The 26,799-nt window shown below is 42.6% G+C and overlaps 1 protein-coding gene across 1 annotated transcript in view; it reads right to left on the bottom strand.

Moving 5' to 3' along the window:
* The window catches only part of KIF6 (kinesin family member 6), a 383,680-nt gene that overhangs the window by 164,965 nt on the left and 191,916 nt on the right, over positions 1–26,799 (bottom strand). Inside the window, exons 11-13 of the mRNA XM_060021290.1 lie at positions 24,218–24,323; positions 23,221–23,359; positions 18,686–18,901 (exon numbers count right to left, since the gene is read on the bottom strand). Coding sequence (XP_059877273.1) covers positions 18,686–18,901; positions 23,221–23,359; positions 24,218–24,323 — 461 coding nt within the window. The remainder of the gene's footprint in view (positions 1–18,685; positions 18,902–23,220; positions 23,360–24,217; positions 24,324–26,799) is intronic.

Below are 26,799 nucleotides of genomic sequence, written 5' to 3'. Positions count from 1 at the left end.
AGGAGCTCAGGATTTGGCATTTTGAGAAACGCTGTTCTAGACACAGACCAATTCCCTTCTTCCCAATTCCTGGGCCCTGCACGGTCTACATTTTCAAAAGCTTCTCAGATGATTCTAATGCAGCTGGGTCACAGACCTCACTTTAAAAACCTAGGGAGAGATGGGGTGATGTGTGTGTGCATGTTTGGGATGGGGCATGCCATCTGGGGTGGCTTCAGTTAGGGAAAGGCAGAGGGGGATGCACAGGGAAGATGAGGCTAGAAAGCGGGCTCAGGGCTGGGCTGCGCTCCAAGTATGGACTCTAACGTGTCGGGGTGGGAAGACCATGAAGGTAGCTGAGCAGGTGAGAGAGATCCAGGTAGTCTTGCGGGTGACTCACCTGGTGGCGGCATGGAAGTGCTTGGAGAGTAAGAATGGAGAAAAAGAAACCAGCTTTAATAAATACAGGTGAGAAATATTCCATTGTACATATGTGCCACATCTTCTTTATCCATTCATCTGTTGATGGACACTTAGGTTGCTTCCATGTCCTGGTTATTGTAAATAGAGCTGCAATGAACATTTTGGTACATGACTCTTTTTGAATTATGGTTTTCTCAGGGTATATTACTCAGCCATAAAAAGAAACGAAATTGAGTTATTTGTAGTGAGGTGGATGGACCTGGAGTCTGTCATACAGAGTGAAGTAAGTCAGAAGGAGAAAAACAAATACCGTATGCTAACACATATATATGGAATCTAAGGGAAAAAAATGTCATGAAGAGCCTAGGGGTAGGACAGGAATAAAGACACAGACCTACTAGAGCATGGACTTGAGGATATGGGGAGGGGGAAGGGTAAGCTGTGACGAAGTGAGAGAGTGGCATGGACATATATACACTACCAAACGTAGGGTGGATAGCTAGTGGGAAGCAGCCACATGGCACAGGGAGATCAGCTAGGTGGTCCGTGACCACCTAGAGGGGTGGGATAGGGAGGGTGGGAGGGAGGGAGACGCAAGAGGGAAGAGATATGGGGACATATGTATATGTATAACTGATTCACTTTGTTGTAAAGCAGAAACTAACACACCACTGTAAAGCAATTATACTCCAATAAAGATGTTAAAAAAATAATACAGGTGAGAGACGATTAAATGGAAAAGAAAGGGCAGCTTCCTGAGTTCAGGGGCAGAACTGGCCAGAATGAATAACCAGTTTGGTTGTGGGGAACTAGGGGGTGAAGGCATCTGAAATCACAGGAAGTTTTCCTACCAGGACAGCTGCTGAGATCATCAACTGAGGTAGGAAAATACAGGAGGAGGAGCTAGGGAATTAAAAGGAAGTGAAATTGGGAGCACATTTCCCTAAAGGTGCTAACTGAGGCACCCCAGGAGCTTGGGCTCTGGTACTTACTAGCTTTATGGTTTGAGGCAACTTACTGAAACGTTCACATCCTCAGTTCTCTCATCTATGAAATGGGGACAACAACGTTACTTTTGCCTCAGGGGGTTCTTTGAGGATTAAATGATAGTGCAAGCGAAGAGTTAGCACAGAGCCTGGCACATAAAAGTGCTTGACAAATGCTCTCATTGTTGTCAAAGGGTCATCTCGGTAGAGATGGGAGTTAGGGGTTGAAGAGACAGGCAGAGCCAGAGCTAGAGACAGAGGTGTGGAGACGTCCGCATAGGGGAGGTAGCTGAGCTTTGAGAAGGGCTGAAATCCTTTAGGGAGATGGGGTAGAAGGAGATGCAGACCAAAGATCTGGGAGCCAAGGATTTGTGGATTTGTTATAAGCAGATCCTGAGGGTCCTGACCCTCATCTGGTTATTTTTCCGGGAGCCTTTGGTGGGCAACCAGAGGGCTGGTGAGATATATTTTTAATAATAAAAATATATTTATACTAATAATATATATTTTTCCCCATGAGGCCACATGCTACCACTTGACTATTCCATTTCTTTATAAAATATTTTCTTTCTTTCTGTGCAGCCAAGTGCCATGAAAAGCCTCATGTTTTTGATAAAAATATTTTAGTCCCCTTCTCCAGGTGTGACACACCATTTGTCTAATACCTTCGTGCCTAGCAGCCTGGACTTGCAGATGATCAGAAACAAAACCCTGGAAGAAAGGTGAGGATTGGGGTTGGGAGAGTTCTAGTATAATTGCAAGCAGAGTTTTGCAAAGTGTGAGCTCTGTGCTAGCAATGCAGATTCCCAGGGTCCACCCACGAGGATCCTAACAAGGGATTCCTATATCCATTAAAGTTTGATAACCCCTGAACTAGAGGGATGGGTTCCAGAGGCTACGACCAATAACGAAGAAGCCAGCATAAAGAACCAGAAATAAAAGGAAGAATCTTTCGTCTCTACAGAGAGACTAAAGGGGTGGTGATGGTTAGAAACAACATTATTTTTGACTATTCTTTTCTTTTGTCCTGTGATTCTGTGTCGTTGTCTAATGTAGGATTTTGTGTATGTTCCAATTGCCATCCTTTGTTCATTTGCTTGTGATGCTGGTGGACCATAAAGAAGGGAGCATTTCCAGGTTTTCTGGAAGGTGCGGCCTCACTCTTTCCCAGCCCTGCAGGACCCGGGGTGTCTGCGGCCTCCCACCTGCAGCCTGTGTCCAGTCTTGGCCGTGGCAGGTTGCACATGAGCAGCCTCAGCCACTGAGCTCTAGGACGAGTCTCGCCACCACTTGCCAGAGTTCTAGTGCGCCTGGCGGAGAGCCTAGGCTCCGTTGTGTCTGCCTGTCACCGTCTTTCCCTTCCTCCCCTCCATGCAGGCACAGGTTGTGAGAAAGCGTTTTGCCCCAGCTTCTCTGCCGACTACTTCAGTTCCTGCTGAACTGCAGGCCCATCCTGGGCTTCATTCACATTGGCTGGGACCCTGACATCCATCTGGGCCCCTGCAGATCCTTGCAGCCAGCAACTAGCTTCTATTTCTTGTACCTCTAACCACAGGCTAGGTTCTTAACACAAATCGACTGATTATGAAGAGCTACAGGAATGTTTCTGTCTTGAAACATTCCTGTAGCTTTGCCTCCTGGAAGGACGTCCACTAAAATTCGGTCCTGTGAGCCAGGCACATCTATATGTTTTTGGCTTTGTTTCCCAATTAGCTCTTCAACAGCCCAAAGAAGTAGGTATCATCCTCCATTTTATATAGATAAAAGAAATGAGGCTCAGAGAGGTTAAGCAACTTGCCCAAAGTCACACAGCTACTGAAGGCATATGGATGAAGATTCTAGTTCAGATCTTCATGACTCCAGAACTCATGTTCTTTCTTCCATGAGGTAATGGCTGGCTTCCTGCTGGTGTTCCCATTGGAGTTTAACATGACGTTTGAAATCCTACAGCAAGTGATCTGGCTGCCTTTTTGGGGTCAGTCACCCTGATGCGAGGTTTGTTTCCCCAGTGTCAGTGGCATATGCATCAGGCTTCCTCCTCCTCCTCCCTGCAGACTCCCATGTGCCTGCACCTGCTCACGTCACGCAAGTAGCAGACACTGGCAGGCTGCTGACTTTTTCACTCTCGATCTCTACTCACCGTCATCCACGGTACGTTGAGGCATCGTTACCATGAAACTAATGAGGCTCCATTTTTAGAGCCCCTCTTGCATGAGCCCCTGAGTGGGTCTTAGTAGTACAGGGACGTGGTCATGAGGTATTGTAAAATTTTCAAAGGTAAGATATTTTCATCACAATCGGTCAAGACCCCTGGATCTTCCACTTGGATTTCCCCTCCATTCCACTTCCCATCCAGTCTGGAAGTGTGGAGTGCTGGAGTGACCACTGGTGCTTTAGGATCTGACTAAGGAGAACATTTAATCTGGTTTTAGCATAACATAGTTGCATCGCTTTTAGTTGCTGCTGTTTATGCTTAGGTTATTGCTAGTGGTCCTAGTGTCAGAACAGCCTCCTGCGATGCGTTTTCCACTCACTGCCATCTCACCCGGCATTGTGGCAGGAAGGTACAGGTCTGAGGTTATGCCATGATATGAACATGCCCTGTGGCACCCAGGGCTAGATTTTGGTATTGGAATAGAAACAAGGTTTGAATGTATGAACACAGAGACGAGTCTGTGGAGGTGGAAAAATTCCTCCAATTCTGATAGCTTACATAAAAGGAAACATGATGGAGTTTTCACAAACTTGACAACAGTTCTAATAATTTCCACAACATTAACAGTGACCAGTTGAAGAGCTGAAAGAATCTTTTCTAAAGTACCAATAAGATAAACAAGTTTCAGCTGACCATGCTTAGAAGAAAAATTGAGTAATCTTTCTATTCTCTCTATGGAAAATAATATTACCAAATGGTCATATGAAGTAGTGATCAAAGATTATGCAGTGAAAACGTAGAGAAAAAGTATCCTAGAGGCGTGTCAAGCAGTTAGCTAATTGAAATACTGTATTTTTCTGGATTTTGTTATTAGTTAGCTTTTTAAAATTTGTAATGTGCTGTGATTAAGTTCTTTTCTCATTATTTCATAAATATTCAATTTCATACCTACTTCTGAATTAATAGTTTTTTATTCTTTTCCTTAAAGAGGACCCTCTCAAATTGCATAAGCTTCAGGCCTCACAAAACCTGGATTTTCCCCTAACAGTGACATTTATGAAAGTGCTGTCTAGGTCTAGTGGTGAAACTTGTAAAATGTTGGTAGGTTCTTTTTCTTTTTAAAAAATTTTGTTGGGACTTCCCTGGTGGTTCAGTGGTTAAGACTCCACTCTCCCAATGCAGGGGGCCTGGGTTGGATTCCTGGTCAGGGAACTAGATCCCGCATGCCACAACTAAGAGCCTGCATGCCGCAACTAAAAGATCCCGCACGCGGCAACGAGGATCCAGGGTGCCGCAACAAAAGAGCCGGCGCAGCCAAATAAATAAATAAATGTTAAAAAAAGTTTTGTTGTTGTTGTTCTTCTCTTTCCTTTGGGAAGTTAAAATGCTCAAATGAGGAGCAAATCCCTGTCCTTCACCTTCCTGGTTCCACCTGTACACTGGCATCTTCATTTAGGCATTAGCATTTAAGCAGAGAGAACGACGCAAGAGATTGAAAGAGACAGAAAAACCTGTTTCACATAGGGCACACAGTGGAAAAAGAAGGCAAGTGTGTTCTCTAAATATCTATTAATTACATATATACATAAACACAAAATGTATAAGATTTAATTTTTGCATCCCTTAGACTAACCCTGAAATACAAAGAAATGAAATTATTCAAATTTCAATGAAGTCCCCCAATATTTTCCTTGCTAATCAACACATAGAGAGGCCATATATATTCACACAGAAATATTCACATAGAAAAAAAAGATGTAATGAAACACATTAAATTACCTCATTTAATGAAACTACTTGGATGAAGTTTCCAAAAATAATCATTCAAACTCAAGATTTTTTTTTTCTGGAGATGATGTCCTCTACTACTTGGTTTAATCATTTTCAGGTTAAATGGATGGATGGACAAATGGAAAATAACATAATACTAACTTGAACATCAAGACCTGATTAAGCTATATGAAAAAAACTTCTACATGTAATGCACATTAAATTCACGTGGATCAGAATGAGGTAAAGGAAATATTTCAATTACGAGGATGGGATTTCATTCTATATTTGAGGCTCTTCTTGTAAGCCTCATTCTGTTTGTTCAGACAAAAGGGCTTTCCCACATCTTTATCAAACCCAAATGTCTAGAGACAGGAATGCAGGCTTTCATAGTTCAGGAGGATTTAAAAAGAAAACTAGGTGATGTCATGAATAGGAACCATACTGGAAGATGAAAAATAGGAGATTAACACCAGAATAGACCTTCTTCCAATGTTTGATCTGGACGCAGATAAAACTGGCCCGCTCTCCTCTCCTTCGGTGCGATTGTGTCACCTGCTGTTGTGGTCTGGGCTGTACTCCTCCCAGCTCTCTCCCACTTGCCATCCCTTCATAAGTTCCCTGCCCATGATTCTCTTCCATTTCTACTCTCCTGGTCACCATTCTGATTTTGATTCTTACCATTAAAAATTGATGCATTATCCTAAGTAAGAAAAGAAAATTTTCCTCACCAACTCCCTCAAATACTTCTCTCGTATTGTACTCTGGTCCGACAGAGCAGAACACACCTGACAAAATCATCACAAAGTGATGTGGGAGATGCAGATACTTCATCTCTCCCACCACAGCAATGGAAGCAAAAGCTGCAAGGGGGCCCTCTCCACTGTCAGCCAATTGTAAAGAAATACCCAGCACACCAGATTGCTAGGTCAAAATTTCATGACACTAAATTCCATCAGTATGGGAATGTCTAAATCACCTGTGACATGACCACATTTACGCGTCATGTAAAATACTGAAGTGGATCTATGTATGAAAGTGGATAAACCTCCAAGACACATTATTGAGTGAAAAAAGCCGTCTCAGAATGATAGCATTTACTACAATGTAACTTTCATGAGGGCAAAGATCTTTGTTTTATTCAGAGTTCAGTTGCCAGCACCTAGAACAGTTCCAGTACAGAGTACGCGCTTAACGTCTGTTGAATATTGAATGAATGAATTTAAGGAGAAATATACAAATATATTCAAATTAAATAACGCTATACATTTTCTATGGATTTATTTATTTATTTTTGCGGTACGCGAGCCTCTCACCAGTGTGGCCTCTCCCGTTGTGGAGCACAGGCTCCAGACGCACAGGCTCAGTGGCCATGGCTCACGGGCCCAGCCGCTCTGCGGCATGTGGGATCTTCCCGGACCGGGGCACGAACCCGTGTCCCCTGCAGCGGCAGGCAGACTCTCTACCACTGCGCCACCAGGGAAGCCCTCTATGGATTTATTATATAAAAATATGGATTTATATATTAAATAAATATATAAATAATATCATCTATATTATATATTGTATTATTTATATATTTGGAATTATGCTATTTATATATAAATATATATACATATGTGTGAGTATATATGTATGTATTTAAAGAAAAAGTAAAGTAAACATACATATAGTTTTAATTGGGGAGGTGGGGATTGGGAGATTGGTGTGAGTTGTCAAAGGAAACAGTATTATTTGTAAGGTTTTAATTTTTTAAAAGGAAAATATGTATGAGTATTACTTGTAAAATTAGAAGTTTTATGGCATCATCCTTGCTAAGCCATATGGATGTGTGGCCACACACGACACAGAATAATCTTACAAAATCCTTCTACAGTCTGCACGCAACAAATGTCGGGTCTGTCTTGATAATAAACTCTCCAGATTTCAGCATCAGTTACCATGAGACCAGCTGACTGTGGCTGGTTTGCCGACCCCTTTCCTGCTCTTCCCTGACCTCTGTAACCCCAGGAATTAACTTCAGTGAAATGACAGCTGTACCTCATGTGGAGTGAGCCCTGAGAGGACAGGAAGGTCAGAGCAGCAACATTTCCAAGCAGCACACTTCATTCTCCATGCTCCCTCCCTGTACCCTGTCCTTCTCCCTTTGGCCTGCTCTCCAGGCTTCTAGAAAACAGGCCTCCATCACTGTGGTACCCCACTCACATGTGTCATTTCCTCAGAGTACCTGTGTTTATCTTAGCTAAGTAAAGAGTTGACCAAAGGAAATGCACTGAAGTAGAATAATGGGTGTCTCTAGCTTAACCTTTTAAAGGTTGTTACTTCATTTGGCCAAATGAAACTGAAAGTGAGGCAATTTCAAGCTTAGGGGAGAAGGCTATGTTGGGCAGAGCATCCCTAACCCCCACCAGAGGCCTTTACTGTTAGGGATCAGGAAAGGATGTGAAGGAGAGAGTCATGGTGAGAATCCAGATGCGGCAGCTTCCATCTCAACATTTGGCAGATCGGTGAGGGACAGTGAAGGACAGGGACTGAAGAGAGTTCCTCCCCCTGGATGCGTTAGACACCATCTATTGCACTATTCACTTGCCTGCACTTGGTGAAAACTGGGGTTTTAAACCCCAGGGTCAATCTTCTGTCAAACAAAACTATTTAACAAAAATGGTACTTGGAATACCAGAGCAATGAGTCCGCGGATGATGAAGTTCTATGAGTTCTGTTTGCTAATGGCAAGAATCGATTCTTTCACACAACATATGAAATTAAAATGGAAGGGGTAATGAGCAATGATGTTATGAAATGAAAATGATAACCAATTAAGTTTTTACCTCTGCTTAAATTTTTTTTTAAAAAAGAGCCTATCTATTGTATATCCGAGCTAACATAATCCATGTAACAGACCTTGATGAGTTCGGAGAGCACAATAGTCTGTCTCCCTGGAGGACACTATCAAAAAGCCATCTTGGGTCTTGGTGAGAAAAATCAACAAAAAGCCCCCACATTAGGCAGAACATCACTTTTCCATTATCTCATACATACAAAATGCCGTTCTGATCCTGCTTGTGTTTACAGAATAAAGTGGGTCAAAGGAATTCATTGAGATCATAAAGGGCAAGAGAAATGCTAGAGGATAGAAACCCAGTAGCTGCTACACTTAATGGAATGGAAAAAAATGGAAATTTAACCGATGAGTCAGTAAATCAACCATTTAGATAGTTCTGGACCAGCAAGTATGGCAGGACATTTCTTTAATTTAGTGCAGACTAAGAGGACTAGAACAGGATATACTAGAAAAGCCCAAAAGATGAGAGTCAGTGTGCATGCATGTGTGTAGTGTGTAAGTGTGCTGTGTGTTATGTGGAAATGTCTGTTGTGTGCGTGTAAGAAAGTATGTGTACACGCGTATATTTGTACAGCTGGGATTGATAGAAGTGATTTAGAGTCACTGCGCATTATCTGAGTTAAGTGATGAGCATTGCAGACTAATGGCTAAAAAAACTCCATTTCTCTTTCTCATGTCATTATCAGTGGATTGTAAAATACTGAGGTTACGTATCTCACTGAGAGTTTTACTGTAATATAGGAGGATGATTAAGCAACATAGGGCTTGAACTATGAAGTTCTATACTATAGTCGTGTAAAAAGAATATGCCAGGCATCACCTTGTGATCAGTAATATAAATTTCTACTGAAAGAAAAAGATAGCATGAATGCATTCAAAGCCCAGGTGGTGTTCACACCTCAATGAGGCCACTGTCCGGTAATGAGGCCTGAAGGGCGAGCCAGTGACTACATGGCACTTTTTGGAAGAACCACTGTCTGAACCCATTAAGCCCTTGTGGGTGAAGTCACTCACAGGCTGCAAAATGTCACTCAAACCATCCAAATGGTAAGTGTTGAGCTTCTAGAGAAATTAAACTACTAAACAGAGATCTGTAAACACATCCCAGTGGCACAGCTGGAGAGGGAAAACCCTATCATCTAAAAACTCAGGGTATCCTTGAGTTGATTTTCATCATGCAGTGAAGATGGGAAAACTACAGTGTTAAATGTTATTACCTCTTTGTTATATCTGTCAACTTGGCAAAGGCATATGACATTATGCACAGAACTGAGTTCTGGAAGCTTCTAAGTTTGGATGCCTTGAGAAGTTCATAAACACCCATAGGCTCTCCTGACTGTAAGGTTGGTGAAGGAGAGTGGAGGGTATTTCAGTGGAAGAAAGTTGCACGTATAATAGTTCTGTTTTGGTTTGTCAGCTTGAGGAAACCAGGCTCAGGGTATTTCTGGGCATCTGAAAAACTTCCAAAGGAATAGACCACATTGTTAATCAAAGTATTGGTTATAAAATATATTTCTGAAAATAACCACATACAAATGGCTGGGCTCTAGGAACACACTCACAACAAGATATGGCCATGGTGCCATGATATCTTGGCATGGTCTAAGCCAGTCCTGGGCACTGACAACTGATCTGAAGAATAAGTAGCTGGATATACTAGTACCAGGTGAACTCGACAAGTAGCAAAAGACTGCAAACAGTGTTCTACGCGCACAAGCATCCAGTGAGACGCTGATGGGAATTCGAGGCAAAAGTTTGAGGAATACTATGTACTATAGCACCTCTGTCCTCCTCCTAGGTTCAGAAACCTGGACTTCCACCAGCCTTGGAGGAAACAGATGAGGGACAGAGTACAGAAAGCTGCAGTGTCCTGTGTGCTAACGAGCCCACAGAGACCTCCCTATTCCTCTCCTGGAGCAGTTCCTTAAAGGCTACCTATGATTCCCTATACCAAGGAAACATCACAAAGAAAAGGGCCAGGAGAAGTGTTGTCAGATAAAATATAGGACTTCCCAGTTAAATTTGAATTCAGATCAATAATGAATAACTTTTAGTATAAGTATGTCCCAAATACTGAATGGGACCTACTCATACAGAAAACAAAATCTGTTGTTTATCTAAAATTCAAATTTAACTGATTGTCCTCTATTTTACTTTAATGTTCCTGCCAGAGGGTATACATCCCTCTTCTATTGTTTGTAGAAGGTGCTCAACACAACACAACTTTATGCCGCTCAAGAAGTTCAGGAAAGAGATGGTTATAGGATTCCCAGGAAATCTCTGTTCACCAAAATGAAGTAGAAAACCAAATGCAAAGAACTTAACAGATTCATGGAAGCACAGCATTAACCAATGTAGCATAATTAGAGGATGAAGAGACAGATCAGCCTGAAATGCAGCGAGATAGGGTGAAGCAGTATTTCTGAGCAAAGCTTTCTGGCTGAGGGAGGTTAAGAGGCAGAGAAACAGGTGACAAAGGGCTTCTCAAACAATGATTGGGGTTCTAGTCAAAAGACAAACTTCACATGTGTACAGTGCAGAAAGTCTTATTGTTTCCATGGTGGCCTTTTCAGTCACACCTACTCCCCACTCAATGTATATACTGATTGCGGTAAATATTAATAACATAATCATAAACATGAAAAACAGCTAAACCTAACTATAGTAGAAGCAGAGTGGTAAATTCTGGCTTGGGCTGTAGGAGCAACTGATAGATGTTTTATAAAGATCATGTCTTATGCTCCAAATAAAGTCAGGGTTCATCTATCATGTTTCCAAAATACATTCCCTACCAAACACACGGGCAGAAACCATTTTTATCTTTGTTGGTATAAATCCCAGAAAATCAGTTTTGAAGAAGGGAGTGCTGATGGAATTCTCGAGCTCCAGGGTGAAGGCAAATACTATAGCTCGGTGCAATTATTGTCTCTCATCGCAAGATGAAGGCTGATTATACTGTGGCCACAGGGAAGTAACAGAGTTAAAACTGTCACATAAGGATTCTCATCTCTGACTGACCCAAGTCAAACATAGGAGAAAAAGAAGCTCCTTGATTCAATTCTATTTCTCTTGCTTTAGTGTCTCTGTGTTGCCTCCAGAGGGGGCTCTGAGGAGGCCTCTGAACAGTGAAGACATATGTAGGAGCTTACAGTTTAGGAAATACAACACCAAATTTATAAATATCTGACTTAGGAGTGACCCATATCTACAAAACCATACAACCACTGCCACTGATGCAAGAACAGCCCCCAGGCCGGTGTCCCCATCCCTAGGAGAGCAGGTGCTGTTGCAACCAAGCAGGACTCCATCAAGAGATGAGCATATGTGGCCATACCTATTGCTTCGCCACAAGGTGGGGAAAACTGTACCTGGGAGACAATTTTCAGCTCCTTCCCAAGCTTTTCCATGCTGTATCCTTGTCCTAACCTCCACAGGGGCTGGGGTTTCACTGGGAGTGGAACATTTTAGAAGCCAGCTGATCTTTCTCCCCACCTCCATTCCAACACATCATCCAGGGAGAGTTCATTTAAAAGGGAATTCTCAGAAGCATATCATTTAAAAACCAATAAGAGGCTGAATCTGCTACACGTATTAGACCTGTAGCCTCAAGGATAATCAATCTTACCACGACTTGTATCCCTGTCGTCTTCGGCCACCCATAAGATGCAAGCCCCTCTGAGCAGCTGTCACCTCACATGTGACTCCTGACTTCCTTGCTCTACCTCTGCTCATCCCACCCATCCCTCCTGCCACTACTGGCCTCCCAGACAACCTGTCCTAGGCTGCTCTCTGGACCCCACACTCCACTGTTGATTAAACTCTCTCACATGCTCGACATCTTCATGTAACACCCCCTTCAGCTCTTTCTAATCACTGAAATCTGACTCTTCCCTCAAGGATACTCCCTGCTCTGGAGCCCTCTTAAGTGGAGGACGTTCATTCTCCTGTAACGTAAGTACCAGAAGGGCCAGAGACGGTGCTGAGTGCTGGCCTTCTTCTGGCTCCTCGATACCATTTCAAAATCACTGTTTTTTTTTTTTTTTTCTTTTAAACACCAAAGCCAAATCTTTTCCTCCTTTGAGATCTGTGCCATTTGGTTCTGCTACCCACTCTTTGTGATGCTGTAACTTAAGGCTGCTTGGTATGTATATATGTACGTATAGATAGATAGACAGATGGATAGATAGATGATAGACAGACTGATCCAACAGTGAACAAACCAGGCAGCTAACCCAAGCTGACTTGGGCTCCTGGCTCACAGTATTCCTTTCCGCCCCATTTCCTGCCAATACCCGGAATGACTTCAACGCCCACAAAGAAACTCCACTTAACAACCCCAGCCTCAAAATTCCTTAACCTCCAGTGACCTGTGTGACCACTTCCATCTCACTTCCTCACTTCCTACTCTTCAATCTGGTACAGTGAGCTTTCTGCTCTCGCAATCTTTGAAATTGCTTTGGCAAAGGTCACTGATCACTTCCCATCCAACCCAGTGGACTCTCTGTAGTTCTCATCTTACTGGACCACTCTGTAACATCCAGTACAGTCAACCACATCCACCTCCTTGGAACTCAGTCTCTAGCCTGGCTTCTGAGGTCTCCCTCTCTCCTGACTGTCTTGCCTTTCAAGTTCTCCCTTGCTGGTTCTTCTGCCTCAGCCTACACCATCTATTGGGGCTCCTAAGTGTTCTGCTTTTGATCCTTTGCTACCCGTCTCATTGGACAACCCTGTCCACTTTCATGGCTACAAGTCCATGACAGATCCATATCTCTAATAAACCCCTCCCCTTGAGCACTAAAGCTGTGTATGTGCTGGCTTAGACACTTCCACCTCACACTCATTCTCAACATATCCATACTTTGACAAATAACCTCTCCCCTAAGCCTGCTTCTCTTCATGTATTCACTGGCTTGGTAAGTGGCACCATATCTGCTCAGAAACCTGGGAGAAATCCTAGACTTTTCATCTCAACCTCATTCTGATCAGTCACAAGTCAGTTCTCCTTATGTACTGCAGACACTCTTCTCATCCTTTCAGTCCCTACTGTGTCTGGTTTGATTCTGGCCCTTTTAATTTCCTACCTCGATGGCTCCTAGAACATCCTATCCACTTTCCCTCCAGTTTCCAGTTTACTCAGCACATCGCTATCAATGATCTTTCTTTAACAGAAATCTGGCCACATTACTCTCATACCAAAGAGCTGTAATGGCTCCCCACTGCCAACAAATAAAGTTCTAAATTCAGAAGCAAGTCTTTTAAGCTTCTCATGAGCTGGTCCCTCTTCAGCTTTATTTCTTGCTAAATACCATTCCATCCACACAAATCCTAAAAGCCACCCAAATTAAACGCTTGCAATGTCACAAACACACCATGTGTTCCACACCCCTATGAATTTGCTTGAGAAGTTTCCTAGTCCTCAGTGCTCTGACCTTTCTTCCCTCCTCTATTCATTCTGCCAGACGTAAATGTGATGACTCTGTGAAGATTTTGTTCAAGGCCCAGCTCTTCCGTACCTGTTTCCTAAACCTGCCCAGGAAGAGTTGACCTTCCTCTTCCACGTCCCATGGCACCATATATGCATATTCACCGTAAGTCCTCTTCTAGACTGTAAACCCTCAACAGGCACTGCGTCTCATTCACCTTCTAATCTCCAGCACCTAGCACTGCCTGGTTCATTGCTTAAATTCAAAGAACCTGTATGTAATGAATTAATTAGGAACCACTGCTCCTGCAGCTAAGGATAGTCCTTCATGCTTTCCACAAGCTCTGTAATAGAATGTCTCATACTCTACACATCATCTCGAATAGCACAGCACTACACACGTTCTAGACAGTAAATAAATATATAACTGATTAAAGAATAATGTTTTATTGCCAAAGTCTGGGCAAGACTCTGCATGTGTGTGCACGTGTGCTTGTGTGTGTGAGAGAGGGAGAGGTAGAAAGACAGACAAAGAGAGAGAGAAGACCTCTATTCCCCCGCTGGCAGAGCGATAGGGCTGTGTTCTTGGCGTCGCAAGCAGCAGGATACATTTTGTCATAAAAACAGTGCTAAAAATGGTGATTAGATTATATAATTCCTTTATTTTTCAGCTTTTCAGTCATTTTTCTACCCTATTTATTCTGACTCCCTGTACATCTTGTTAAAAACAAGACAACAGGCTCCAAATGGAGTCACTTATGCTAAACCCCACATCACCAAATGGAGACTTAATTACAGTTTTGGCTCCTCCAGAAATGGAGTCTTAAACCAGTCAATCAAGAATCGCCTGGTGGGCACTAGACAGACAATCTGCCTGACAGACCCCTGACGTGCCCCAAAGGAAAGCGACCTTATCATAACCAAGCTGCCTTTTGCCAGTATAACTTCCTTGTTCCCACTGCCTTCTGCCTGCAAAAGTCTTTCATTTTGTACAGCCCCTCAGAGCTCCTTGCTGTCTGCTAGATTGGATGCTGCTTGATTCACGAATGGTTGCATAAAGACAGTAAGATCTTTAAAGTATACTCAGTCGAATATTTTTTTTTAAACAATCTCCAAAACCCCAGCTAAACAAATATTCCTGCCAACTCTACATATTTTTTCCTTGCTTTCCTGTTTTCAAGTCTTTGCTCATATTAATCTTTAAACCTGGAATTTATATAATGTTCTTCCCTCCATCTTTGAATATCCAAACTCTATCAACCCTTGGAGGCCTAACTTCCATGTTGCTTGCTCTGTAATGTCTTTCCTGATCTACTGATTAAAACTCTTCCCTTCTCTTTTGAATTCCTGTAGTAGCATGTCTTGTAGCTCCTGCTTATAGCACTTGTTATTTTATTCTCTGCTCTTTGGGTACTAAACCAGGCCCCAACATTTAAGTTAAGCTCCCAGAGCCAGAGAGCGTTTCTCAGTTCACCTCAGTCCTCGGTCAACACTACCCTGGGCCCCTCCTTTCGTATATGAAGGATTCAACAAATTCTCCCTCAGTGAGTAAGAGAAAAGAGTCTGGAGCCTCCAGGCCATGGCTTTCAGGTCACTTTTTAAATGCCAATGACGTCACCTGTGAGGAGTGGATTCTGTTAGCATCTCAAACCGTTAAAGAAAGTGGTGAGTCATGAGGGACTTCTGGAATATTGACCGGTTCCGGTAACTATTTGGAACGTGCAGCCAGAGAACTAAAACAGAAAAAAACAAAACAAAACCCACAACAAGACAGCAACAACAAAAACCCCAAACTATAATACCCCTTCTATTTTAAAGAGACCAATATGAATGACTCTTTGCAAACTGTGGGATTGAACAATCCCTGTCATTATTCCCATAAAACTGAAACAGACATTTAACCTCCAAAACAACAAAAGGTCCTGAAGGCCCTAACCTCCCTCTGTCTTGGCGGGTACCTCATGCAATGACTGGGGGTGGGGTTCTCTGGGGAACCACGAGTTGGGTTTCATTTTCTTTTCACACAAGAAATTTGAAAGAAGTCATTTTTAGCCTAAAGTGGGGGTGAATAGAAAAAGGGGGAGGGTTACTGAAGAGGAAACAGTTCCACAACAGTCTCAGAGTGGAAGATGGTCAAATTTGCTTGCTTTCCGCATTAAGACAGGGATGGTTAATAGAATCTGACAACACCTACATAAGGCAGTAGTACTTTCCATCCAAACAACATGCTTATTAACTTTTTGCATTTGGTATAGTTTACACAAGCCTCTTGTATATAAAATAGTGCGTGAATATAAGCCTAATCACCTACTAAGATGTTAAACACTGCAACAAACTATCCCATTACCTGTTGCTTTGCAGCACTGATTCACCCGCAGCAATTTTCACTCTAACTGTAGTTTTGCCAAAATAAAATCAATCCTCCACCAATCCCTCCTCCAAATGGTTAGATTATTATCAGCCCATTTGTGAGCCTATTCCTACTTAAAGTCATTGCTAGAACTATATCCAATGACAGTGAAAACGACTCAAAAACCCTTTCAGCTATAAGGCTTTTCTCCAAAACTCTTTTACCTCATTTGTACTTGGACTTTGCAAACAATTTCCATTATTTTCTCAGTGATTTTCTATTCAAGTGAACTTAGTTCATCCTCCAAACAAAACTACAGTCTATCTCAATAGCAATATCAAGGGACAAAAAGAGTTACTGAAAAAGTTAACTATAATCATGAGTTAGGAGAGAGATTAGAGATACTATGGGAAGAATAATTATGAGAAGGGAGATGGTGTGGGCAAGAAAAAATAAAAATAGAAAAGGTCTGGCATACAGCAAGGGGCTGGGCAGTGATATCAGAGGCCATTTCTGCACAGGCACAATGGTGTGTGTCTTCGGAAAAGGCCAGTAAAGAGAGTTCCTTCCATCAAGAGCATGCAGTTCTAACACAGGAACTGATTGTGACATTTCATTTCGGCAGAGACGCCAGTGCTGTATTCTCTACAGCCAATGATGCCAATTGTCGCTGGGCCATGGGAGGCACCATTTCTCACCTCTGTGAAGAGCCTCACCAGCCACCCAGAGACCTGGGGACCAATCCTCACCCTTACCCGCCATAGCCAACTAGTCACCAATCCTTGCTCACACTACCTCCTGGAGTGTTTTTGATCTCCCACCTCTCTCTCATCATCTCCATCCTCAGGTTGGGACTACTGGACTGCAACAGCCTCCTAAAGGTCATCCTGTCCTGCGCCCTCTGCCAATCTGTCTACGCATGTCACTCAACCTGTCTTCCCAGGCTCCCACTCCCCGGATCCCACCACACCTGCCTTTTCCACTTCATAAAATGCTCCTTTCCAACACAAAGGCCTTGGAAGCTATTGAAGTGATTCCTTCTGCTTGCAATGTTCCTTCCAGCCACACCCCTACTCTCATGGCCCTTTTGGATCTTCCTGGTCTTAACCTGAGGTAGAGCCTCCCTGGTGTGTGCTCCCCAGTCATACAGAGGTGTACTTTTGCAATTAATTGTTCAAGGCTCTCTTCCCTGTTAGTCTGTAAGTGCTCTGAAGTCAGGGACTGTGCTGGTCCGTGCACGTCCTCATCTATAATATGGGGGTAAAACAAGAACTTATAGAATAAGGATTAGATGAGTTCATTCAGGTAGCAAACTTTGAATAGTACCTGGTACATACAACGACTATGTAAAGCTCTAGCCATATGATAATAATCGGCACAGTACCTAGAGCAAAGTGTGAACTCAATAAATATATATTGAATGAATAAAGGAATGAAAAATATGATGGTTGGACTAATGAATTCACCAAAGCAGAGGACCTCTTTTCTTCCAACCAGCTGTTACCCATAAGAGAGTATAGAAATACTGTATGGAAAACGATCACAGAGAAGAATGATTGCTTTTCCCTGTCTACAGCCAACACGATCAATGGTAAAAACAGCATTTTTGTTTCCTGGGATTTTGAATTTATCCTACTGTGTTGCTAAAGAAATATTCACAGCAAGGAGATTTGGAATTAAGAGATAAAGGAATATAACATCACAAAATACACTTCCAGGCTTCTCAGTCTTGTCTTTATTAACTAAACAGTGTCCTTCTTAATGAACACCATACTCTTTCATTATTCCCAAGCTAGAGCCTTTAGAAAACCACACACGTCAGGTTGTCCAACCCAACAAATGTTTACATGGAAAATTTCAACCTACGTTGCCAAAAGGGAAGCTCTTCACCCCTTTGTTCTAGTACATTCCATACTTCAGATTCCTCAGTGTCTTCAGGAGAAAGGCATTCATCACATAACTATACATCATGTTCTACTGGTCTAGTAGAAAGAGTAACATACACAAGCCAATCTGGGCTTCTAGCATGGCTCTGTGGTTGCTCTTGCAGCAGTACCGACACACTTATCAAAGGCTACACTTGGGGAAGGTGCCTCAGTGTTAGTCTGACCCTGTCAATCCTATTATCTGACAAAATTGTGTGTATTTATTGTCCTTTAAGGCAGACTGTGATCTTATTTTAAAATCATTTTGCTGCAGATAGCTCCTTTAGATTTAGAAATAAACACTGTTTCATCACGTTAGTGATGATCATTCTTTCCCTCCTCTATTGGAGGAACGTTTCTGTTCCTTTCTCTAGAGTTAACTTCTCTGCTGTTGTCCTGGACCCTCTCTTTCAGCCTCTGTGACAACCCACACTTTGTGTTTTCAGTTCAGTCATCAACTTTAGAAACTGGCATTTAAGAGATTTGCTAGTTATAAAAAATTAATTCTAACAAATAAATTGTGAGAGCCTTTGTCCTTGCACATTTAAAGCTAAAGGATGCTACACTGCATTCCATTATGGAGAACGAATATTTCTTTTAGGATGGATACACTTTACTTGGGGTTTTGTGTTATTGCTGCTGCAGCTGCTTCTACTACAACTTCAAAACTTCAAGAAATGTAATATTAAAAAGGATAAGACTTACGATGAATATAATAATAAAATTATAATCATTTACATGTTTGTTTACTTTTTATATGGATATATAATTTAACAGCCTATGTTTTCTATTCACAGTTATATAGTTTATGTATATAAATAAATATAACTGACCTGTTTTTCCGTGGAGCAAACTGGATCTGTACTGAGAAGTGCTGGAGTCCGGGGCCTGAGTGGGAGCTGAGGGTGGCAACATCCTCGGACCTTCCGGGTTCCCAGGTGGGAAGGGGGAGCTCTGGGAGCGTCTCAGTTCACTTCTGTCCATGCTGGAGAAGTGGAGAGCATCCTGAGCTTTCTTCTTTTCCTTCTTTAACATAGTTACCAAAATATCTAAAACTTGACTTAAGGATTTAGTGATTCATGCTAGATTATAATGATCAAAACACTCATTTTCAAATGAGATTAATATTCCCAATAATAGTTGCTATTTGTCATGCAGTAAAGATGGACTAAAGAAAGACTTCACCTTCCTGAGGTCCCTGATACAGTGATGGATCATTTTGGGAGGCTGCCGGGCTTTCAATACGGCACCATTACCATCATATGAAAAATTAGCAAACCCAAAGGTCTTTAAAATCTTCTGAGTTTAAACTAATTCGGACTTAAAACTTTTATGAAAGGGTTTATGAAAAGGAAAATGAACACCAGGTAGTAGTAGACAGTGGAGCTACGTCTCCACCTGTGAGTAAATAGGACTTTAATGCAGGAAGCTGCTCTGGAGGCAGCAGGATGGGGAGGGAGGGAGGACGCCAGAGCCCCCCCCCCCCCAGCTGGCAGGTCAGCCGAGTCAGTTCTGGTGGCCAGAGCACCCCCATGTCCAACACATGCTTCTTTAGTGTATATTCAAATGGGGCTTCAAGTCACTGTCTTAAAAAGTCTCTAATGTTTGGTCCCTCTAATTTCACCGAAAAGAGGAGAATTATTGGTAAAGATATATCATTTTAAAATGCCAATTTTGTGGGCCATTTAGATCTATTAGGAGCACTGATTCTGAGTGATAAAATCACTCCTTTCTACCCTACTTCACTGTTCTTTCAGGTTCAAGACGTCAAGAACTCTAAGGGGTTCTGCCATCACGAAGAGAAAAGACGCTACTCCCTCTTGAGAATCTCAGAACTCTACCTGCATGTGCAGTGAGATGAATTCAAGGCTTTCACCAGCCCTAGAGATGGCTTCATTAAAACAGGAGTCTGAGGAAACACAAAGGTGGCGTGGGAGGGAAGACTGCTACGTAGAAAGGAGTGGAGGGGGGCATCCAGGTACACTCGTCCTTGCACAGGTAACAGGGAATGCACTTGACTTCCATCCTCCGCCTCAGCTTTGGCCTCACCTTTTTGGTGATTTCTGGAAGCACTATCAGTTTTTCTCTCACATGCCCTGACATGGCCTCCATTCTTCGCCTCAAAAAAGCTTGTATTTACCAAAGGTGTTCACAACTTCTGTGGTGTCTAGGCATTGGTTCTGTCCAGCTCCCCTACTCCGCTGTGTGGGGATGATTAGCAAGACCATCATACACTTTCACTGTTTCGTGCACGGCCATGGCAACGTCCTTTCCTTCACTCAGTCCACGATACTCATTGGAGCTTATACCGTGTGCCAGGCAGTACAGTATTCTAGGCACAGAGATAGAAAGATGAAAAGGCAGACTGGTTTCTTGCTCTCATGAAGCAGATGTCCTACCGGAGAAAGACAGATCTCTCTCTCTCTCTCTCTCTCTCTCTCTCTCACACACACACACACACACACACACACACAAGACATTAGAGGGTAAAGTGCCAGAATGCTTATTTTTAAAAAGTCAAGAGTGACTGAGTGGCCGCTCTTCACTGGGTGCTCAAGAAAGGTTCAAGCCTCAAGAAAGGCTTTTTAAAAAGTGACATTTAAGCTGAGATCTGAATGACAACAAGAACCAGACAGAGGGAGGGCATCTAAGCAGAGGAAGTGGTGAGTGCCGAAACCCTAAGGAGAAATGAGCTGGGCGGTGGTTCCCAAGCAGGGGCTATTTCACCACCCACGGGACACTTGGCCACGTCTAGAGATATTTTGGATTGTCCTTCTGGAGTGGGGGGTAGGTGCTGCTACTCGTGTCCAGTGGGTAGAAGCCAGAGATGCCACCCAACACCCTCCACTGCCCGGGACAGCCCCAGTGGCAGCAGTGCTGAGGTCGAGAAAACAGGTGTTAGCAGAACGACAGGAAGGCCGCTGTGACCGCAGCCTAACATGTACAGGGTGGGGGAGGAAGACACGAAGCCAGGGGCTGGGCAGGGGCAAGACCACGTGTGGCCGCCTAATCCGGAGGAGGGAGTGTGAACGTCGCTCTACGTATAATGGGCAGTCCCTCGACGGTCTTCATGTGATTTACATTCATAAAGGCCACAGTAGAGATGCAGCTTCTCTGCTGCCTCCCTTCCTCTCACCTCTCCTTTGTCTTGCCCCCCTTCCCACTCCCGTTTCACTTGGGCCTTCACTCATGCCAAGTGCAGGGCTGGGGACTAAGTGTCACCTTGTTATGTGTTTTGTGAAGGGATGTCTGAACTTTATTCAGACTGATAATGTCACTGAAACGACACCATTTTCCCTCCCTTTCCAAGAACATTCCATGCTGCTCACTCATTTTGTTTGCAGTACTATCTTTTCTTGAGCTCAAGTATTATCACTTTTTCTCCTGTTCTAAGCCGTATCTTTCTCACTCCTCCTATCACTGTCCTGGCCTTCTTGGTTCTACCAAAAAAGATATGAAAATATTCTCCAACCTGACTGTGAGATACTATGAAATTTCAGGAGCCTTTCTTGGTCATTAGCCCTTGATAAATGTAAGCTTTGTGACGAGTACATCTTAGATGCTCTTTTTCCTTCTTCTGAGTCTGCCCACTGTCTGTGGGGTCCTATCTTCCACGACATAACACTCTACAGCACTCAGAGCACTTGCCATAAGGCAGCTTACCGACTTTGCTTGGCACTGTGACGCTGGCGAGAACCAGCTTCACCGGGTAGTTACAGAGATAACGGGTGAGGAGCTAGGACGTCAACCTGGGTGTGAACTTTAAGTTTAGTGCTCTTTTCACCATGCCTCCCACACACCCTCACTTGCAAATATGAGTCTCAGAAGGCGGGGACCCTGCTGGAGTTGTTCACAGTCAGTAAAGAATCTGGTGCAGCCCCACATGGACAGCGGTACCTGGATTTACCAGTGAAGAATGATGTATGTCTCTCTCTCACTCCCTTCTCAAAATAAACATATATGAACAAGCCTAGACTGTTCCCTCTCTGTCATATCTCATTTCATTCCTCCCATACACACAGACATTCATAAGCCCAGAAGGGGATTAAGGAGTTGGTAGGAGTATTTAGGGGAGATGATCCTAAACTAGGATCAAGGCCAGGAAAAGAAGCAGAGCTCAGACTGGGGCTGGGGCCAGGACTGAGGTCTAGGCTGGGACCATCCCTGGAGATGGATAGGGTAGGAGAGAGGAAAAGGAATGCAAGGGTGACAACACTGTGGGCAGTGCTCAGAGACAGGGGCTGGTGTGGGAGTGTAACGCACAGTCCAATCTACTGTTACTGGCCGGATAATAAGGCAGCTCAAACTCACTTGAATCAGACATCCAGGGTCTGCTAATGCTCAACTAAAATTAGAGACTGAGGTCAATCAGGCAGAATGCCCACCTCGTATTTGGTTTGGTTTTACCTCTTTATTACTGGATTTCCTTCATGTAGGCTATTTTTAGGAATTTTGCATAATAGCTAAAGCTAAAATGCCTTTTAGTAATTTTTAAGAAAGGAACAAAAATATTTGCTCATAAAGAACTGACTAAAGTCGTTGCTTGTGCATGTGTAAAGCCTGCAAATGGAATGAAAATGTCACATCTTTTGCAAGAAGCTTGAAAGATAAAATAAGAAACAATAGTGAAGAAATGCTGGGGAGACCTGAGGTCTAACCGCCCAATAGGGGCTTTTTAGCAGCAATCACCTGGTCTGTAAGAGAGGCAGCTCTCGCGGGCTGCTAACCATTTTCAGCACTCAGTACGTGCTGTCTCCTAGAGCCGTAAGATGTCTATCCTCAACACTCATCTACACATTTGTAAGTGGAACTCAAAGCAACAGATCTGGCTTTTAAGTAAAAAGTTACATTGAAATCAATCTCTGCTCTTCATAAGCTAAATACCATTTGTCGTTTCTCAGCCATCATTTGAGTTTCACCCACACACCAGCCACAAATTCTGGGCCATAACGAGGCTGTGGTCAGCCCAGTGTCTGGTCAGCTAGCTAAAGATAACCAGCTAACTTTACTGGCTCAGGACTAAAACAGAAAGAGCACTGCGGAGTAGTCAAAAAATACACTAAAAGAAATTTAATGTTGAGACATGGTGTAAGGAAGCCCATGCTTTCCAATAAACTGAAATATCTCCCATAATAGTAACTATATCCTGGCTAAAAACAAAGTAATTTTTTTTCTTTTATAGCAACTCTGGTTTTGACTAGTTCCTACCACGTGTTTGCCGAAGGGATATTTTACTTCTAAGTGGAAAGAAGCAATGTGAGCTGGAATCTGGGTGGGGAGCTGGGGTGTGTGGTTAGGGGAAGACAGCTAAGTGTTCCCCGCTTCAAGCCAGTAGAAGAAGACTTTCTCGTCACTTCAGAAAGGATACTGATTTCATTGTCCCTCTGCTGTAGAATATCTCGTAGCTTTTTATATTCTTCCTCTTTTAATGGTTCTTGACTGTTTTGATCTTTGATTTCAGAGGAGGCTATGCTTGTTCCATGGATGTTCTTGTCATTCAATAGTTTCTGAAAGATGAAACAAGAGCTTAGCGTCCATACCTCAACTCCAAATGTCTTTGTTTCTTTGATTCTTCTCGCCTTTACCAATGCCTTGCACAGATCAGGCGTGTGTGTCCTCCTCTGACTCCCTGACTTGCACTGCAGTTGCCTTTGCTTGAATGTGTCTTTCTCCTCCTCCTGCCTGTCTTCTATCTGTCCTGCTTCCTCATTCCCCTCCCCCTTACCTTATCTCTGCTTCCCTAAACCAGGGAATTCCTGCTCAAACATTATCTCCTCTTGAACACTTTCCCTTTCTCCATAACCCCACACCACTAATTCACACTTTCTAAAAAACCACTTATCATGTATTCTAATTACTCTTTACATATTTGTCTTCTCCGTGACTTACTCATTCAACTTTGCCTTCCCTACGCCTGGTCCAGAGCCGACTCACAACAAACGTCTGTTATCTTAATGAAATATGCCAAATTACAAGTCAGGCAGAAGTGGAGGTTAACGATATTGTCACTGTGTCATCATGAAAGGAACACCTAAGGCTGAAGCTGCTGCAGAAAAATGAAGGACACAATTCTTTTGCTATAGCTTCAGAATAAGTCGGTTTTGAACACGGAACTATTCTGTGTAGAAGGTAGAGATTCCTGGCAAAAGCTTTAGAAGCCCATGGTCTGAGCTTACTCATTGGGAAGTAAGATACAACCTCTGAAGAAATTCAGTGATCCTCTCAGCATTGATTCGAAGATCATACTGTTCTAGACATGGGAAGCAAGGTCCTAAACATTTCAAGAGTTGGTCAACTAGGAAAGCTTTATTACAGTTTGCACATGGCAGACAATGGCTTCTACTAGTGGAAATGTTTAAGTTTACCTTTAAATAATGGAAACAGTGATGAATTTTACGCATATCAGCGCCAACCTCTAGTTTACTCTCTGGATGCTGGTCTTCCAAAAAGGATGTTATTCGCTCTTCCAGCCTAAAAAATACATAATGTATGAGAATCAACTATGATCTCGAAACTTTAGAAATTCTAATGGCGTTACTTTGATGGTTAACATTTGAAGTACAGGATATTGTTCTCACTTCCTTATGAAAATATGATTATCTGATTTGACTATAAACCTTAAGGGGGAGGAAAGAAATTGACAAAGTGAAATCTGGAAATGATGCAATTATTTGACTAATTTCCAATGACTTTGCACATGCAGCTTTCAATACAAGAATCATTTGATTTCTACAAAATATGCATTCTACCCAAGCTGACTTTCTATGTATGCCCCTGTGCCTAGCTGCAACATTGCTACAGAGAGTAATGAATAAGTTTTTGTTTTTTTTTTTAAATTAGTTTCATTAAAAATTCATGCTACTCACACTATTTACAATAGCCAGGTCATGGAAGCAACCTAAATGCCCATTGACAGACGAATGGATAAAGAAGATGTGGTACATATATACAATGGAATATTACTCAGCCATACAAAGGTATGAAATTGGGTCGTTTGTAGAGACGTGGATGGACCTTGAGACTGTCATACAGAGTGAAGTAAGTCAGAAAGAGTAAAACAAATATCGTATATTAATGCATATATGTGGAACCTAGAAAAATGGTACAGATGAACCGGTCTGCAGGGCAGAAATAGAGACACAGATGTAGAGAACAAATGTATGGACACCAAGGGGGGAAAGAGGCGGGTGTGTGTGTGTGTGTGATGAATTGGGAGATTGGGATTGACACATATACACTAATATGTATAAAACAGATAACTAATAAGAACTTGCTGTATAAAAAATAAAATAAAATTCAAAAAAAAATTCATGCTACTCAGCCTGAGCTGGGACCTCAGTGATGCTCCAAATCCTTTTAATCATTCCTAGTTGACATACAGTGTTCACAGTGGCTCTTCCAGATCCTTCCACAGCCTGAAGCCCGCCACTACTCTTTCACTCTCCATCAATAATGCAGCTTCTCACTAGACTGAGAAAGTCAAAGCCATTCAAGGGGGCTCCTTCAGCTTCCTTTTCCTTCACCTCCCAGGGTCTCTGTCTTACTACTCAGGCCCTCTTCCTTCTTTTAAATATTTTGGATACTATCCTTCCTCCTTCTCATGGCCAACCTCTCTCCTAGGCTCTCTTCAGGCTCCTATCGGGGTTACCTGATTAATTCCCTCCTTATCACCTCTCCATGCTGACTCTTTCCCCTCTGCTTACAATGATTTTCACAATTTTCCTATTCTAAAACAAAGAAAAATAGAAAACAAACACCTGCCTTTGGAGGGAACATCCACCCCTTCATGAAGTCCTGGTTTAGTTAGTGGCATCACGTGTGCTTATATTGTCTACATGGCATTCTAGGGTCTGCACAACACCTTGGTTCCTCTATTAGTTTATGAGCACAATGGGGCAATTCTTTTTTTTTTCTTATTAAAGTATAGTTGATGTACTATATTGTATGTTACAGGTGTACAATATAGCGATTCACAATTTTTAAAGGTAATGCTCCATTTATAGTTATTATAAAATATTGGCTATATTCCCTGTGTTGTACAATATATCCTTGTAGCTTATTTTATACAGAATAGTTTGTACCTCTTTTTTTTTTTTTTTTTGGCGGTACGCGGGCCTCTCACTGTTGTGGCCTCTCCCGTTGCAGAGCACAGGCTCCGGATGCGCCGGCTCAGCGGCCATGGCTCACGGGCCCAGCCGCTCCACGGCATCTGGGATCTTCCCGGACCGGGGCATAAACCCATATCCTCTGCATCGGCAGGTGGACTCTCAGGGAAGAGAGTCTTCCTTGTGCCACCAGGGAAGCCCAGTTTGTACCTCTTAATCCCCTAGCCCTATGATTCCCATCCCCGCTTCCCTTTCCCCACTGGTAACCACTAGTTTGTTCTCTGTATCTGTGAATCTGCTTCTTTTTTGTTATTTTCACCGGTTGGTTGTATTTTTTAGATTTCACATATAAGTGGAATCATAAAATATTTGTCTTTTTGTGAGTACATATATATGTGCTAATATGTTTATTCAGGCTATTTTTATCAAGTTATCTAGGAGGAAAGATTTTTTAAAATAATTTAGATTAAATAATATATATTTCCTTTCCAATAACCCTAAAGAATGGAGAAAAGGTAAAAAAATCTGATTCCCCAAAACTTTGTTATCACTTGTGTTCTTGTTTCAAAGGAGGTGAGGCATTTTGATGGCTGGGATATTCAATTTTTTTTTTATTTTTTTATTTTTTAACATCTTAATTGGAGTATAATTGCTTTACAATATTGTGTTAGTTTCTGCTGTATAACAAAGTGAATCAGCTATGTGCATACATATATCCCCATATCCCTCCCTCTTGTGTCTCCTTCCCACCCTCCCTATCCCACCCCTCTGGTTGGTCACAAAGCACCAAGCTGATCTCCCTGTGCTATGCAGCTGCTTCCCACTATCTATTTTACATTTGG

This window comes from Delphinus delphis, chromosome 10, assembly GCF_949987515.2.
Source record: "Delphinus delphis chromosome 10, mDelDel1.2, whole genome shotgun sequence".
In the NCBI taxonomy this organism is placed as follows: domain Eukaryota; kingdom Metazoa; phylum Chordata; class Mammalia; order Artiodactyla; family Delphinidae; genus Delphinus; species Delphinus delphis.
Note: the sequence above shows the minus strand (reverse complement) of the source record. Positions and strands in the feature narration are given on the sequence as shown.